The sequence below is a fragment of the Notothenia rossii genome (assembly GCF_949606895.1).
Source record: "Notothenia rossii genome assembly, chromosome: 8".
In the NCBI taxonomy this organism is placed as follows: domain Eukaryota; kingdom Metazoa; phylum Chordata; class Actinopteri; order Perciformes; family Nototheniidae; genus Notothenia; species Notothenia rossii.
The window spans coordinates 55,146,648-55,164,630 of NC_136906.1; the positions used below are offsets into that span (position 1 = coordinate 55,146,648).

The 17,983-nt window shown below is 42.1% G+C and overlaps 1 protein-coding gene across 3 annotated transcripts in view; it reads right to left on the minus strand.

Annotated features, from left to right (window-relative positions):
* Positions 1 to 7,184: 7,184 nt before the first annotated feature.
* Positions 7,185 to 17,983, minus strand: part of LOC307015576 (uncharacterized protein) — a 34,582-nt gene continuing 23,783 nt past the window's right edge. For 2 of the 3 annotated variants that reach the window (XM_079644272.1, XM_079644270.1), the window contains exons 3-7: positions 11,381 to 11,565; positions 11,047 to 11,303; positions 9,744 to 9,864; positions 9,366 to 9,501; positions 7,185 to 9,260 (exon numbers count right to left, since the gene is read on the minus strand). In XM_079644272.1, the coding sequence (XP_079500398.1) occupies positions 9,070 to 9,260; positions 9,366 to 9,501; positions 9,744 to 9,864; positions 11,047 to 11,303; positions 11,381 to 11,565 (890 nt within the window). In that variant the 3' untranslated portion in view covers positions 7,185 to 9,069. The remainder of the gene's footprint in view (positions 9,261 to 9,365; positions 9,502 to 9,743; positions 9,865 to 11,046; positions 11,304 to 11,380; positions 11,566 to 17,983) is intronic. The other variant, XM_079644271.1, reaches the window with a different exon arrangement.

The following is a 17,983-nucleotide window of genomic DNA, read 5'->3' on the forward strand; positions in this document are numbered from 1 at the left end:
TTTTCAAAAGCTACAACCACTTCCTGTCAGCCTTGTTAACTCGCCTTCAAAATAAAAGCATACAAATGAAACAGGAAGTTCACCTAAATTACATTATAAGTTATATATAAAACTGCAACGAAAGCAACAAAAACAATGCAACATCTCCTTCAGTCTCAAATAACACAAATTGGGTTATCTACACTCCCAACAAAATTATGAATGTTTCATTTTCAAAACATGAACTATGAAGAATTTTCCCATTTAAGAATGTCAAAGTCTCTTTGCCGTCATCAGCTTAAGAAGCTTCTAACAAAAGAACCAGCTTCTGCACTGGGCGCTCCAATATGGAAGGTTTACCAAGGCGCTCACCCTTCTTGTTCAGTCTCTTATCTCCAACTGAGATTTTCACTCTCCTCACAAGTCCATCCTTACCACTGACAGTCTCTAAGACTCTTGCTAGTCTCCATTCACCTCTTGGTGACAGTTCATCCATGTCCATCACTATATCACCGACTAGTAGATTTATCTTTGGCGTGTGCCAGCACTGTCTTGTGGTGATGTTGTGAAGATATTCCTGTTTCCAGCGACTCCAGAACTGCTCTGCCAGATACTGTACACGACTAGGGCTGTAACGATACACTAATCTCACGATACGATACGATACACGATATTGAGCTCACGATACAATATATATCACGATATTCAGCCAACGATACGATTCGATACGATTCGATATAATTCGATACACTTACATCATTTTCTGAAAGATTTTAAAGGGACAGTTTGATTTTGGTGACATCTTGTGAGTGTTCCATTGACTTGGATTGAATTAATTCAACGGAAAACTGAAAGCATCAATTATACAATATATGGCTTTTGCAAATGCTGGACAAAATGACTCAAAAGATGTGGTGAGAAAATTTGTTTCATTTATTGAAACAGTGCCAACTGTAGTTTACAAGCCTTTGAAACGTAAGTACATAAAGTGCAGTATCACAATGGACAATGTAGAATTAAAAGGTGCAGCAGGTGGCCTGTTCTGAACAGATTCTTTTACAGTATTTTTAGCTTAACACAGAATATGAGGTAGCCAATAATTCAAGTCACTAAGAACAACATTTAATGTAAAATGTACCTGCCAATAATTCAAGTCCAAAGGAGTAACATTTAAGCCAAAAACACTAAACAGAAAGGCTCCTCTCTACATAACTGCATCTACATTCTCTTCAGATTTTTGTTCAGGAATATAATCTGATCAACGTGGTCTGGGAGAAGTGCACTTCTCTGAGCAGTGACGATGGCCCATTCCCAAACCGCCCCCTACACCCTACCCCTCCGTTTGCGCGTTCACGCGGAGGGTCCGCCTACGAGTGTGGAGCGGTGTGGAGGGGGAGTGGGCTATCAAGCCCTCAAACAGCGAGTCTGCAGCGGTGCTGACTTGAGACCGGTCTCTACCTGACCGGAGTCGCGCTGTGTGTGTCCGCTGCTGTCAAGCTGTTAACAAGTAGTTCCAGCAAACATCAACTGATAAACTGCGATGTTAACAACCTCATGATAACCTCATATGTTTTAACTTAGGATCATACCTATGTTTAGTCTAGAAAAAGGTAAATGTGTGCATTGTATTATAAAGTTGTGTATATTTACAGACCGTTGCAAAAACTAAGAAGCTTATAAACATCAGGTTTAAAACTAAAAGAGCTTTGAAACACAATGAAAGATGTTAGGAGTTTTATTTGAGTTATTAATTTAAACTTTTTGTCTAAGAGATGTTGATTTGAAACCGTTGTTACATACAGTTACGGCATTTCCTGTTTCTGCCAGAGAGAGGGGAGGCCGTCCCAAAGCTTGCTGCCGTATTTACTCCCTCCATCAGACAGGAGGGAGCCTCGTTGAGCTGCGAGTGTGGCTACAGACGGAGTTCACTCCGTCGAGGGAGTGGTTTGGGATTGGGCCGATATCTCCGGCGGTAGAGAAGACCCTCTCCAGTGTGGTTAATGTTTGCCGCCATTCTCCTGAACCGTTTCGCACTCACTGCGAGAAGAAGACGCCGGCGTCTGTGTATCTAGAAATGCTCTACAGCAACACTAGCGGCTCGGCTGGCTGACGTAACCGCTCTTCATGCAAAGCGAACGGGGGGGAATGGGCAGCGAGCAGAGTGCCAGGCGGAACACGGGGGATTTGAATGGGAGTTAATGTATCGATACCCGCGGCTGAAATATCGATACTTTTTCCGGAAACAAAATATCGATATATATCGCAGGATCGATTAAATTGCACAGCCCTATACACGACGCCATCTTTTTGCTCCGTACAAGTCCTCTCTTCGGAACTCACCAGGTGGGGGCAGTGCTGTGCCGGATTTCATGTTGATCAGGTGATTTGGGGTGAGTGGTTCTAAGCTGTCGGGACTGTTTAAGTTATCCACAGTGAGGGGACGACTGTTGACTATGGCCATGGCTTCATAGAGTAGAGTCCGTAGTGAAGCGTCATTGAATCTATTATGGCAAAGTGACAGAGTAGTGTTCAAAACACTCCTGACAGTCTTTATCTGGTGCTTTGTTTTCTCATGGTTGTGAGCTATTCTCAGCTTCGTCACGTGGTACCCTTTTTGACCTTTGGGCGCTTGAATGAGTCAGCGAGGGATGAATGGCGGAGTCTTCCTCCCACCTTGAGGATACCATCTGTGTCCAGAAAAACATCAAGGTTGTTTAATTTGTTGCAACACTGTAGTTGACTTCCTTTCTTTAACAGTCTTATTTCTTTCCCATATGTTTGACTTTTCAGATCTTGGATTATGACACGTTCAGCATTTTCCAGTTCGCTCACTGTAACATGACCACCTGACTTGATGTTTTTAACTTGTCGCAGAAGGCGGATGGCTCGGGACCATGACGAGAAAACTTTGACAGACGGACGACAAGACTCATCGTTTCTGTGGCCTTTGTTTGCAGCGCCTGTGCCTTTTTAGGGTGGTAGATGCCATGATGGGAATGTACCATTTTTCACCATGAGTTCCGTTTTCGTTTACTTCTTCGACATCATCTTTCTCAATGATTTCTTTCATGAATGTTGTGTAGTCTTTTTTGTATTTCTCATCTCTGCCAAACTTTTGTCGATGACAGAGCCTGATTTCAGCAAGTTTTTTGTTATCAGGTATTTGTGGCCGTTACTTGAAGGGCAGAGGCATCTCATAATGTCCCTTGTAATTGTTCCTTATGCCGTCTTTGAGTTTTCCAAGGAAAGCAAGATCCTCTTGTGAGACAGTTTTGTCATCTCCTTTTGTGTTCTTAAAGTCTGACTCCAGGGCGCCTATCACATCCATCGGCGTAACTGGAGGGAGTTCCTTTACCGTAACTCTGTGACACAGGCTGGATTCAGATTTCTCGTGAGACGGTGTTGAGCAGCCTACAATGCTCCACCCCAAATCTGTCAAGATGGCAAAGGGCTCGTTGTCTTTTCCTGTTAACACCTGCCTGGGTGTCAGTGCTCTGGGACAGTTGTACCCGATTAGGAGTCCGACATCACAGCTGAGGAGAGGTGGCATGTTATCTGTGATTGCTGTTAAGTGAGACCATGGCTTTGCTGTGTCATGAGTGGGAATATGATCACGATTCGCAGGAATACAGTCTCTTGTGTAAGAATGAGGAAGGTCGATGTGCAAGCAGGAATTAAAGCCTCGCACACGGAGTCCAGACACTCTTTCACTCATCGTGATCATGTTCTTTCCAAGCATGGTGGTAAGTTTCAGTTTCACAGGATAGGTGTCAGCTTGTAGTTCCTTGCTTACCTCTTGGTCTATGAAGGTACTGTCACTTTGAGTATCTAATAATGCATAGACAAGCTGTTCTTTGGATGGGTTTTTAGCTGAGGACACCCACACAGGAATGATCATGGAAGTGCTGCCTGTCTGACCGCCTCCAGTGAAGTTAAGTACCGTAGCTGCTTTGGTTTCATGTTCACTATTAAGAGCTTTGTTCACAGTGAAAACAGATCTTTCTTGATTTCCACGTCTTCTGAAGTTCTCATCGTGGAGACAGGTAGGGTGCCTTCTCTGACATACATCACAAGTGTGGCAGTGGCGACATCCCTTTGCACCGTGACCTGGCTTCAAGCAGCCGTAACACAGCTTATTATCTTTTACATATGTTCGTCGATCCTCCAGGGACCTTTCCATGAAGGTTGTACACTTGGGCAGTTGATGCTTATCATCTTTGCACCACATGCAGGGGGGCCTTGGGTTTTCACTGTTTATGGCAGTTTGCGTGCTGAAGACATTTGCTTTATTTCCCCTTGTTTCCTTAATGCTTCTTTTGTCATATGAGTTGGATGAGTAGAGAGCATGTAGAGAAGTGACTGGGTTGCATGCTATCTCTGACTCTAATGACACAAAGTGAGTGAAATCCTCAAAGGTGGGAAACTCTTTACCTTCCATGAGAGCGATTGTAACCTGGCGATTCCAACGTGCTGCAAGCCAATCAGGAATTTTCTGGATTAGCTTTTGGTTTTCTTCGCAGTCATTTAGAATATCTAGACCCTTCACATGGGGCATGCTTTGCAGGCAGGCATTTAGGAAGTCAGAGAATGTTCTTAACCCTTCAGCGTCTTTGGGTTCTATTTTCTGCCATTTTGACAGCTTCTCCCTGAGAGCTCTTTGGATCACAAATGGCTGCCCAAAGCGTTGATTGAGCTTATTCCATGCATCTATGCATGCCTGTTCATCATTTCGATAGAATGTTCCTTCAAGGCATTTGTGAGCAGGGCCACTGACATGTTTCTTTAAATGGCAAAGTTTATCAGCTGAAGAAATGCACTTTCGGTCCACTAGTGATATGAATGACATTCTCCATTTAATGAAGAGGGGTGGGTCTCCACTAAAGACTGTGGGCATTGGCATTGGGAGTCTGTTTATGGCTATGCTGTCTTGTATTGCTTGGGCCAAACAGGACACATCAGTAGTGGGTGTTGGTGCCGTAATGTGACGGTTTTGACAATTTACAGAAGGCCTGAAAGGGATATGTCTCATGTTCTGCTGTGTAGACTGTCTATCAGTTTCCTGTCTGATTTCTCTGTCGTAGATCTCCAGTCTGGCACAAGCAGCCTCCATTTCCCTTTCTGCTTGTCGACTCTCTAATTTAGACTTCTGCACGTGTATTTTCTCTTCCATCATTCTTATTTCCTCCTTTTGCTTTCTTTCTTTTTCCATGACTTTATATTGAGCCTCCTTTGCAGCAAGCTCTGCGGCCGCATCAGCTCTTTTTGCAGGTAGGACCGAGGTTTCAGAATGGTGACTAGCACTTGAATGAGAGGCAGTGCCATAAATGGAGTACGCGTAGTCATGGGCTGATAGCTGGCGAAGACAGTGCCTTTCACGCTCCGCATTAAAATCGCCATCTATTTCCGTTAAGCGGTCATTGATAATTTTCATAATGTCTTTCGTTACAGCCTCACATGCGTCAATCCTGCGTCTTAGTTCAGCGGATGGTGTGGTTTGGTCTCTTATTTCACTGTAAGCTCTAATCACACCGATCATTCCATCTTCAATTGCCTCTGGCATTTCAACCAATTCCCGTTTTGATATGTCAGTCTTTAATATTTCTTTGGCTTTTCTGACTTGGTATTTCCACTGTTCATACAGCGTAAGCAGTCTTGTCTCCTTTTTATACAATTCCTCCTGTTGGTAGGCAAGTATTTTCTCTGTCTGCACAGTGGGGCGTTCTGAACGACGTGGTAATGCTAACCCGTCAGTTTCATCCATTTTGAGTTGAAGCTCAGCTAGTTGTTTTTCTTTATATTCAATTTCCTCCTTTAATTCCTGCCTTGACATGCCTTCACAATCTTCCTGATGTAATAAATGTATCTTTTCCTTTATTTCCGTTTGTAGCTTAATTATCTGTTCCTTTATGTTATCCATTTTGAGTTTAGCCGTATTCTTTACCTTCTTAGTTCACGCTAGATGCTGCAGCTCGCTGATCTGTGTGCCGTGCCGTTCCTTCAATCCACAGGCAGCGTGGTGTAGCTTGTAGCTTGTAGCTGGTGAAGGTGAAGCTCTTACTGTAGCATTTCCCTCCGAATAATGGTCGTAGGCTTTACTGATGAACCAGAATTTATTCAAACTCCAGACCCAACGTAAGAGCTTGAGCCTCTTCGGGGGGTGCTAACTTTTAAATACACAGTCCGTTCTTCTCTTTCTCTGCCGTTACATAGAAAGATATTACTTTCTCCATCACGTTGTTTTCAAAAGCTACAACCACTTCCTGTCAGCCTTGTTAACTCGCCTTCAAAATAAAAGCATACAAATGAAACAGGAAGTTCACCTAAATTACATTATAAGATATATATAAAACTGCAACGAAAGCAACAAAACAATGCAACATCCCCTTCAGTCTCAAATAACACAAATTGGGTTATCTACAAAACCTTTAAACTCGATAAATGTTGCTAAAAGACAAGCCCCTTCGTGTCCATGTAAGCCTTTCACTTTCCCCCCCAAAAAACATACACGATGATAGGCGGTTTAGCATTCGATACAACACATACCAAAAACAAGCCCCTTCGTGTCCATGTAAGCCTTTCACTTTCCCCCCCAAAAAACATACACGATGATAGGCGGTTTAGCATTCGATACAACACACACCAATATTTACTTTGCTATAAAATTTGCACAATCTACCAAAGGACACAGGAAAAGCTGCAACGGGAACAAAGCCTAGCTATAATATTGTTCTTGGGTGCGCTCCCATAATTGCAGGTTCAGTGCAGGTGGAAATTATGGCAATTTTCTCCCCTGCCGGAGTGGGAGATGATGCCGTGTTTCATGTCAAAGTTATTGTGTGGGGAGGTCGATAGGAGTCACCTTGTCAGTTACAGAAAGCTTAGGGCAGGATATCACGCTCTGCTATCCCCCCAGTCTCCCATCTCATCCCATTCAGACACCCCTTCAAATTACTCCCCCTCCTATTCTCCCAATGTCTCTCTGTTTTCAGCCAAAACTGAGCTAACTGTCACTGCTCTTTCTCTCCTGTGGGTGTTCATTGATGTGTAACAGAACCTGAAGAGAGTGTCTCTTTCAGGAAGAGGAAAGTTGCGTTTTAGGTCGATTCCAATACAACTGGAATTCCTATTAAAATGTCGGTACCACGATAAAAACAAAACACAAACATTGGATCCCATGAACCTTAACGTACACTCTTTATTATCGTAATATACATTTGACATTGCTCTGGAAATTTCCCCCCACTAACAAAATTATTCATTGAAGTTTCATGCCAAAAACACACTTTTACAAGACTATTGAACATACAGTATCATGAATGTTTTATAATTTACCTTTGCAGAATATAGCGTTAATGCACAATGTTTCATGTCTGTAAAGAGGCCCTATTTTGCTTTTTAGGGTTCTCCCTTTCCTGTAGTGTGTTATATAGGTTTTTATGCATGTAGATTGTCTATGAAGTCTACAATCCAATCCAATTGGAACCCCTCCATTGGACTTCTTTGTCTACTTTTGTAACATAATGACATCACTATGTAACACTCGCCCTTCTATTGGATAGGGTTAGGGGCAGGCCATATCTGACACATCTCTAAGTGGTTGACCAAACACAACAGAGCCGGCCAGCTAACCAATCAGAGCAGACTGGGCTCTGGTTTCAGACAGAGGGTGAAAAGAGGTGCTGCAGCACAGGCAGTATGAGAAAAATAAAGACCGTTTTGAACATTAAAGTATATGGAGACAGGTCACATTAGAGACATAGTACAGTCGAGTAGAGGAACATAATATATATATTTGTTGATTATTTTATAGTTTACCTTTGATGAATACAGCAACCTCTTGCACAATGCTTCACGTCTATGGAACTGCTGTATACCGACTGTTGACAGCTAACTTTACCTAACTCTCCAGCCAACTTTGTATTATCCAGGAAAACGATTGTGATCCATGGACGAGTCAAAGGTTAGTTGACTGCGTACGATCCAATTTTCTGTCTTCCCTAGGACAATGAGACACTATTGGTCTTGAGCTATACCAGGTACTTCTAGATATTAGAGTAAGGAAGAAAACAAGTACTATCAGAAGTAGATATTGTCTTATATCTCAACAATTTATTTCAAGATAAAACATAGATATGTGTGAAAAAATACATCTAAACAGAGTTGTGGCTTCATGAACCATTCTAATCATATTGAGAATACATTTCTGAAGTAGTAAAGGCATTATGACAGCTTCAACTTGAACTCTCTGTAGGAGCAGAATCCTTATCGTACACATTTGGAATTAACTGGAACGCTTACTGTGAGCTCGGCTATGTTGGGTGATAACCCCAACATTAGTATTTTACCTTGTTGAAGCTCTAATGAATAAATTGTAGTGGATTCTTGGAGCCAGGTTATAAAGTGGTAGAAGAAAAGAGGGTGGCGATAATGCCCTGTTCAATGACCACATTTGCAAGTCATGTTCATGTGTCAAGATAGATACGTCCATGCAGGGCATTACTGCTGGGCTGCATGGCAACCTCAGCCTGGATCACCTTCCTTATTTCACTTTAATCTAATTTAGGGATTACAATTTCAATAGATTTACATTATTTCCAGCCATCCTTGACTGTTCTTGCTCTTCACATCCTGGCAGTGTATCATTGCTCTATCCAAAAAAGGCTTTTAATTTACATCCACCATAAAAGATCACAGAAACCCTTTCTTGGAATGGGATTAATATAATCCCATTGCATGTAATCCGCCACTTTCCAAACCTGCGCAGGGTTTATACGAAAAGCAATATGAGATTATAATATTAATCTCTGTGTTTGATTTGGAGATAGGAGACAGCACTTGTACTTTACTGGTGGAGAACGCAACACTAATGCACATTCTTCCTGTTGAATGAAAACCTAATAATTTATGTGTTTAGTGATTTTAATGCTTTAAACCATGTTCATGTATGGGTAAAAATTCTACATATACATGATGGTTTAGCCAATGTAACAGATAATGCATGTTTAAGCTGAATAATATATATGTCGCAATAAACTAATTAAATGTACATGTTATAAAAGTTCAAGTTAATCATCTGAACCTTTTCTGGCATTAGGCAGGACAAATCAGCTGGTCAGCCTGAAGAGTGGAGAGGCTTTTGTTCTGGAGCTCCGTAGGACCCGTGCACCTGACGGAGTCCCGCGGCGAGAGGGTGACCTTGGTCTGTCCCATCCACTGCACCAAGGAGATGATGTGACAGTCACATTGCCACGTGTTGTCATGGAGATGGAGCTTCTTCAGATCTGACACAAAATAAGGTAAATGATAAAGTGATTTGTATTTTTACTGGCATACTTCACTACTTATTTCCTGTAAAATGCTGATAAAAGGCAGAATGGTAGTCGTACCAGGAACAGGGGCGAACATGATTGCGTCCAATGTCTTCAGGCGGTTCCCACTGAGAACCAGCCGAGAGAGCTTGGCCATGTTTTTGAACACATCAGGGGGTATTTGTTCCAGCTCATTGTTCCTCAGGTAGAGTTCCTGGTTAAATATAAAGCACATTTGATTTTTTTAGCACATAGTTTACCAACGAGCAAGAAAAATGTGTGTAATGCAATCACAGTGAACTTATTAAGAATATTCAAGTAGTATAGGAATTCAAAATGTCACCAAATGTTCTATTTATACAGTATTTAGCAAGGAATATATATACTGTAAACAGATTCTATCTTAGTTTTTCTATTTGGTTTCTGTCCGTATATGAACCCAAGACACTGAGTTACCTGCAAATTGCCCATGCCATCAAGAGTTGACGCGCTCAGTGTGGACAGAAGGTTGTTGTCCAACACCAGCATCTCAAGGGATGGCAGCGTTCTGAAAGCTCCATTTGGAACGATCTTCAGACTGGATTTGGGGAGAGTTACATTTTGTTAATTAACTTCAATACACTTTGCAATTAATCTAAATGTGTTACATTTCTGTTCCCTGGTTTCAAAACTGGGCCAAGCATTGAAAGGATATCAACATTTTCTCACTGTCTTTTAGAGATTCCTGAACAGACTATCCTCCCAAGAAGAACCACAACATCAGCAATTGCCTAAAGGACAACCTCTTGTTTTTGTAGTAATCATGACACAAAGAAAGAAAGAAAGAAATACGGAAGGATCCCAAGTTAGACAGATAACCCCAGACTTTAAACAAAAAAACTACTGTTGGTTTCCCATTGTCTAACGACTGTTGACACAGTTTGTTCTTACCGTAACTACGTTCGTACCATAATCTCAGCTAAGTGATTATTTTCGTTGTTTCTAAGATAAACGTTCCCAAACTAAAAGGTGGGGTATGTAATTTATTTCAGAAACACTTTTTTTTTATATTCCATGGAATGCTCTTAACATCCCGATAGCAATGAATACATTAAATGCTGTGACAATAAATACATACAAAAAATTTATCTGTGGAAGCCGTGGCGCTGTAAAAAGCATGACCAATCATTTTAGCTGGCCCGGCTAAAATAACTGGATGGCCTACCTGCCTGTCAGCCTCCCATCTGTGCACAAACTTATCTCGTGCCCTCATTGGTCACTCATGTGCGCGTTCGTGTGTGTTGGAGGAGGGCCTCTGTAAGGAAGTCTGAAGGAAGGGGCAGATTTTTTCCGGTTGTGTACTTTCAAATTCTAGCGCACTCGAGCTGGTTTCTCCAAAATTACATACCCCACCTTTAACTGAGTAGTGATTTTAACCCGAATCAAAATATTTCCCTAAACCTAACCAATCCTTAACAAGAGTGTTGTGACACCATTAAGCAGCATTTGTAACGATTCAGGAGGGAAAACAATATCATCCGGATGTAGGGGCCTCAACCTTTCTTTGTTTGGTTCTAAGGGTTAGTCAAAAACAACACGTTATTGTTTAGTTTGGAAGACTTACTGATCCAAACAAACTTTAGACCAAGAAAGAACCCCAATAATTGACGATTCTGTAAAACCATAGTTTGATACAGAATTCTAGCATGGCTAAAATATGGTTAGAAAAGGGAGTGAAAGATCATAAACGTGTGACATCCATAAATGCATATATAATGACCTGTTACTGTCTAGGTTGAGAAACATGAGCTTTCTGAGTCCATTGAAGGCCTTGGGAGATATCTTCTGGATGCGATTCATGGAAAGGTCAAGAACCTTGAGGGCGATCAGAGGCTTGAAGGCATTGGACGGGAGCGTTGTCAGCGCGTTGAGAGGAAGGTCTAACTCTGACAAGTTCCTCATGCCAGCAAACATCTCAGGTTTAAGGACGGCAATCTGGTTCTGTCCCAGCATGAGAAAGCGGAGGTTCAGGAGGTTCTAAAAAAAGGGAACAATAATGAAATCATAGGTTTGCGATCGCTTTACATAGTATCAAATCCTCTCCAACTCTTTACCTGGAATACCCTCTGTGGGAGTTTGGTGATGTGGTTGGCGTAGAGATTGAGGAGCATCAGTCGATTGGCACCAGAGAAGGCTTTGGGGTGGATGGACTTGATGGTATTTTGTTCCAGGTTGATACTCTCAATATTTTTTATAAATTTCAGAGCATTAGCCTTCAGGTCAGTGATACCATTCTCACCTTTAGACAACAGTGAGAAAGTTGGATAGTTAATACATGTATTTATATAACATCCTCCAAACACAACTGTTTGCCAATAAAAACAGAACACAAACACTGAGAATAAAACTACAAACCAGCAACTAAACATATAATAAAACATAAAAATGTGTTTTACCAAAGTAATTATGACCCACATCATTTTATTTATTTATTTATTTTTTTATTTTACCTTTATTTAACCAGTAGCCTATAGGTCTTATTGAGATAAAAAATATCTTTTTCAAGAGAGTCCTGGCCCAAGAATGGTAACAGCACAGTTACAGACAATTTTACAGTTACAGACAATTAAAAGAAAACACACAATCACAACACAGTCATACACCAAGTTTTGCCAAAGCATTTACAGACACAGCGGCCTGCTTCAAGGTCAGTTAAAGTTGCTTTGAGTGTGTTTAATGAGACCAGCTCTCTGAGTTTCAGCTCAGTTTGAAGCAGGTTCCAAGCTTGAGGGGCAGCGTAACTGAACGCCCTTTTCCCAAGTTCAGTACGGACCTTTGGTACAGTTAAAAAAAAAAAGTTCTTGGAGCGAAGCCGATAGGATCCTATGCATTTTCTGTTAATATACATCCTTAGATAAGGGGGAAGAGCACCAAGAATAGCCTTATAAGGATGTGCCAATGTTTCGGTCTACGCGTGGTCAGGGAAGACCATCCAACGTGAGTGTATAGATTGCAGTGGTGCGTCAAGGTTTTGAGGTGTGTGATGAATCTCAGTGCAACGTGGTAGACGGTATCCAGCGAGTGGAGGCACTGAGAAGATGTATTCATAAAAACCACATCTCCATAATCCAGCACAGACAGAAAGGTTGCAGACACTAGTCTCTTTTTGGCCTCATAGGAAAAACAGGACTTGTTTCTAAAGAAAAAAACTAATGTTATAATGAATTTTTTCAAGAGTTCCCCAATGTGTGGTTTAAAAGAAAGCAAATTTTCTATTACAATTCCAAGATACTTATATTGCAACACAGATTCGATCTCCGACCCCTGCAAGGTGGTGATAGGAGGAAGGTTCAAGACCTTGAGTTTTGCTTTCGAGAACATCATTAGCTTTGTCTTGGCTGCATTTAAAAAAAGTTTAAAATCACTCATATTAGATTGTACAACGTTAAAAGCATTCTGGAGCTGACAAAGAGCCTGCTTCGGGGTGGACGCAGAACAATAAAAGACTGTATCATCGGCATAAAAATGCAAATTTGCATTCAAAACATTGTTATTAACAGGGCTGCACATACAGTGAGGCAAAAAAGTATTTAGTCAGCCACCAATTGTGCAAGTTCTCCCAATTAAAAAGATGAGAGAGGCCTGTAATTTTCATTCTAGGTATACCTCAACTATGAGAGACAAAATGAGAAAAAAAATATCCAGAAAATCACATTGTCTGATTTTTAAAGAATTTATTTGCAAATTATGGTGGAAAACAAGTATTTGGTCACCTACAAACAAACAATATTCTGGCTCTCACAGACCTGTAACTTCTTCTTTAAGAGCCTCCCCTGTCCTCCACTTGTTAACTGTATTAATGGCACCTGTTTGAACTCATTATCAGTATAAAAGACACCTGTCCACAACCTCAAACAGTCACACTCCAAACTCCACTATGGCCAAGACCAAAGAGCTGTCAAAAGACACCAGAAACAAAATTGTAGACCTGCACCAGGATGGGAAGACTGAATCTGCAATAGGTAAGCAGCTTGGTGTGAAGAAATCAAGTGTGGGAGCAATTATTAGAAAATGGAAGACATACAAGACCACTGATAATCCCCCTCGATCTGGGGCTCCACGCAAGATCTCACCCCGTGGGGTCAAAATGATCACAAGAACGGTGAGCAAAAATCCCAGAACCACACGGGGGGACCTAGTCAATGACCTGCAGAGAGCTGGGACCAAAGTAACAAAGGCTACCATCAGTGACACACTACGCCGCCAGGGACTCAAATCCTGCAGTGCCAGACGTGTCCCCCTGCTTAAGTCCAGGCCCATCTGAAGTTTGCTAGAGAGCATTTAGATCAGGGGTCGGCAACCTTTTTGATATGAAGTGCCATTTAAAAAAAAATTGTTATCAGCGTGCCAACGATCGAGAATTATCAAGGGGGGGGGTTGAGGAGCTTGACGCTTGTGAACTATCAGCAGGAGGGCGGGGGAGCCTCGCTGCGGGGAAGCAGTGTGTGGACCTGTCAGTGCAACTTATGATGCCGAATTTAACAAACACATTTAAATAATTGGTTTAAACAGCATAATAATAAGGTCGATCGTCCGTTCTGTGATTCTCCAGAACAGACATGTTATGATATTAGGGTCATGCAGAGTGAGATGAGATTGCTGTCCCTTTAAGAGAGAGAGAAAGAGGGGTGTGGCTTGTGCATGTGTGTTTGTTGATGGTAGAGCGACAGTGAGGGAGCGTGTGTATGTTTCTGGAAGTGAAACGAGGAAGCATAAAAACAGAGGTCTGTGATGTATTTTGTGAAACAGAAGAACAGCTAAATAAATGCAACGGCCTCCCAAGAAGAGCTCGCCTCTCTCCAGTCATTTAAGCTAAAGTGGTTTATTGAACCTGAAGCTTGTTGCTTCTGCCCTCCTCGACTACGGTCTGGGAGCCGACAGGAAAGTTCAACACACAGATGGCCAGTCCGCCCCTTTGTAGCATATTATTTAGATGAGAGATGAGCAGATCGCCACTGGGCTTTCAACTAAAGCCAACACAGCCACGCAAAAACTGCGGCATTTGTACAGCTCCTTATGGGTACTGCAATTAGTGAAGTGCTTTCCTCAGTGGTGAGTGAAACCATCAGCACTGCACCACGGAGGAAAGCAACAAAAGTCGCCTTGAGTTAAAGAGAGCGGGGCTGCGTTGCGTGCATGGCTTCCTTCTGCAGGTAACGGGGAGACGCGCTCTGGCGGGGGTCTCGTTCAGGGTCCGAAAATACAATTTAAATATTTTGCACACTTATTCCACTTATTCCTAGTGTGCCACTGGTTGGCACACGTGCCAGGGGTTGCCGACCCCTGATTTCGATGATCCAGCAGAGGATTGGGAGAATGTCATATGGTCAGATGAAACCAAAATAGAACTTTTTGGTAAAAACTCAACTAGACGTGTTTGGAGGAGAAAGAATGCTGAGTTGCATCCAAAGAACACCATACCTACTGTGAAACATAGGGGTGGAAACATCATGCTTTGGGGCTGTTTTTCTGCAAAGGGACCAGGACGACTGATCCGTGTAAAGGAAAGAATGAATGGGGCCATGTATCGTGAGATTTTGAGTGACAACCTCCTTCCATCAGCAAGGGCATTGAAGATGAAACGTGGCTGGGTCTTTCAGCATGACAATGATCCCAAACACACCGCCCGGGCAACGAAGGAGTGGCTTCGTAAGAAGCATTTCAAGGTCCTGGAGTGGCCTAGCCAGTCTCCAGATCTCAACCCCATAGAAAATCTTTGGAGGGAGTTGAAAGTCTGTGTTGCCCAGCGACAGCCCCAAAACATCACTGCTCTAGAGGAGATCTGCATGGAGGAATGGGCCAAAATACCAACAACAGTCTCTGAAAACCTTGTGAAGACTTACAGAAAACGTTTGACCACTGTCATTGCCAACAAAGGGTATATAGCAAAGTATTGAGATTAACTTTTGTTATTGACCAAATACTTATTTTCCACCATAATTTGCAAATAAAGTCTTTAAAAATCAGACAATGAGATTTTCTGGATTTTTTTTATCTCATTTTATCTTTCATAGTTGAGGTATACCTAGGATGAAAGTTACAGGCCTCTCATCTTTTTAAGTGGGAGAACTTGCACAATTGGTGGCTGACTAAATACTTTTTCCCCACTGTAACTGGTGCGCAGGTGCGCACCCCCCGCCAAAAAAGAGCACCGGATCATTTGAAAAAAGGCACATTTGCGCACCAATATTGAGAGAGAGAGAGAAAAGAGAGAAGAGAGAGAGAGATAGAAAAGAGAGAAGAGAGAGATATGTGCGAGTTGCATAAGAACTGGTAAGATAGCAGGGTTTCCCACACATAGACTTTACTTGGGCGGCCCGCCCAGGTATATTCACGGCCGCCAAAGTATAATTGGCAAGCCATTTAGGTTTAATTTTTTTAATCCGTCCGTGAGCACAACGGCATCTGCGATCCCTCGCTCTACCCCTTGCTATCGCGTGAAGGGTCTGCTTTATGCGCTCCGCACAGTAACCCTGCTGCGTGCTCACTTGCGCACCAAGGAGAGAGGAGGGGAAGCAGCAGGCAGTTAGAGAAATGAGAACTCCTCTCCTCTGAGCGGTCATTTTAAAAAGACGTCCATTAATGATGACAGGAGGCACAGCAGCCCTCTGTCTGATGGACAGATGTGTTCATGACGACTTATATATTTACGTTGAATTAATTGAGAGTGCGGTATAATGAGACAATAACAGGCTACAGATACGGACATATACACACAAATATATTTATATAAATATATACAATTTAAAGTATGAGAGCACTCTCATAATAACGTAACACAATCAGAGACTGGATATATCCCCCACTCTCTCTGGTCGCTGAAATGGGGAATTGAAATTACGGGCCAAAAGTTGTATTTACAAGTATTAAAAGTACGGTAAGTAGAGGACACCAAACCAACTGAGATCCGTCTGTCCGCCGCATCTACGCACTGTACAACACACACACCTACACACTGTACCACACACACCTACAGCTCCTAAAGCATAATCAGGCTACAGCCGTTGTGTATTTTATTATGTGAAGCACTAAATGGTCTTAGAAAAATATCGACTCTTTGTTTGTAGTTATCTACTAAACTAAAGCAAATAAAGAGAGTAGGCCTGTTATACTGAGTGATATTCTGATATACATTATACACACTGCTCTGCTTTCTGCACGGACATCACAGCTGTACTCTGGAAACATTGCGACGCGATGAAAGCAGTTTCTAAAATAATATCCGGGGAATGCATGCAGATAAGATGAGATAAGTCCGACCGTGCGTCACGCCTCCACTGTTCCCGGATATGCATCTGCGTAGGAGCCGTGGAGGAACCATCAGTGTATCCTCGGTTATAGCTCCTCCAGAGAGTCTCCTCGACGCTCGATACTCGGTCCTCGGTGTGCATTTAGAGAAATGAGATTTCCGGGTCCCTATCGGAGGACCGAGGAGTCGAGGAGGGGAAATTTGAGTCTCACAGCACCTGAGATTACTTCCAAAAAGTTGTTCACGTTCTCAATTTTTTACGTTTAACGTTATATTCGTTCTGTACACTTCGGTACACACGTGTACTGAACCGAAGGACCCGTACCGAATAACCCGTTACACCCCTACTAACGAGTCTTTGTGACAGTAAGGCATGATCAACTGTATCAAAAGCCTTTGATAAGTCAATAAAAACTGCTGCGCAATGCTCTCTATTGTCTAAGAAGTAAATAAGATAATTTACTACTTTTAAGGCAGCTGTTGTAGTGCTGTGTATTTTTCCTAAAACCAGATTGAAGGTCAGATAAAATATTATTTGTTGATAAAAACTCCTTCAGTTGGAAATTGACCAGTGATTCCAGCACTTTATTTAAAACACATAATTTGGAGATGGGTCTGTAGTTGTTTAGGAGAGTGGGGTCACCCCCTTTTAACAGTGGGAGAACAAAAGCAGATCTCCAAATAAGGGGAATTTCGTTTGTCTCCAAGAACAGATTAAAAAGATAAGCCAAGGGCAAAGCTATAAAATCAGCTGTTAACTTTAAAAAGTACAGCTCCAGGTTGTCAGGACCTGCTGATTGTCTTGGTTCCAAACTTTTCAGGGCTTTATGCACCTCTGAGACTGTTACTGGAATACAATTAAACGGTTCACCCTCCCAGATACCACCGTCAGAGCGATCAGTGGCTCCTTGAGATATGTTCTGCGAGGTAAACAGCAAACCAGAAGAAATAAATTGTTCATTAAAACAACCAAGCATTTCTGCCTTATCAGAGTCCTCCTTCACAATGCAATGTGGAAGCTCTATAACATTTTAGTTTCCAGCTAATGATTTAATAGTTTCCAGAATTTAAGGGGATTATTTAGGTTGTCTGAAGTTTCAGTTAGGAGATGATCCGCTTTGGCTTTTCGGATTTTAACGGTAAATGCATTTCGCAGCTGCCTGAAGAGCAGCCAATGTGACCCAAGACCTATACGCCTGGCTTTTGACCATGCCACATTGCGTTTGTGTAGTAAATCAGAAAGATCTGAACCATGCATTGTCTCTGCCTTTTACTCTGTAGTTTCTTAAGGGGGCATGCCTATCAACTATTTTAATAAAACCATCATAAAAGAATGTCCAGGCAGTTTCAACATCTGCACCCCCAGTGCTGCTCCAAATTAAAAGAGATATAACAGCCAAAAGCAGTG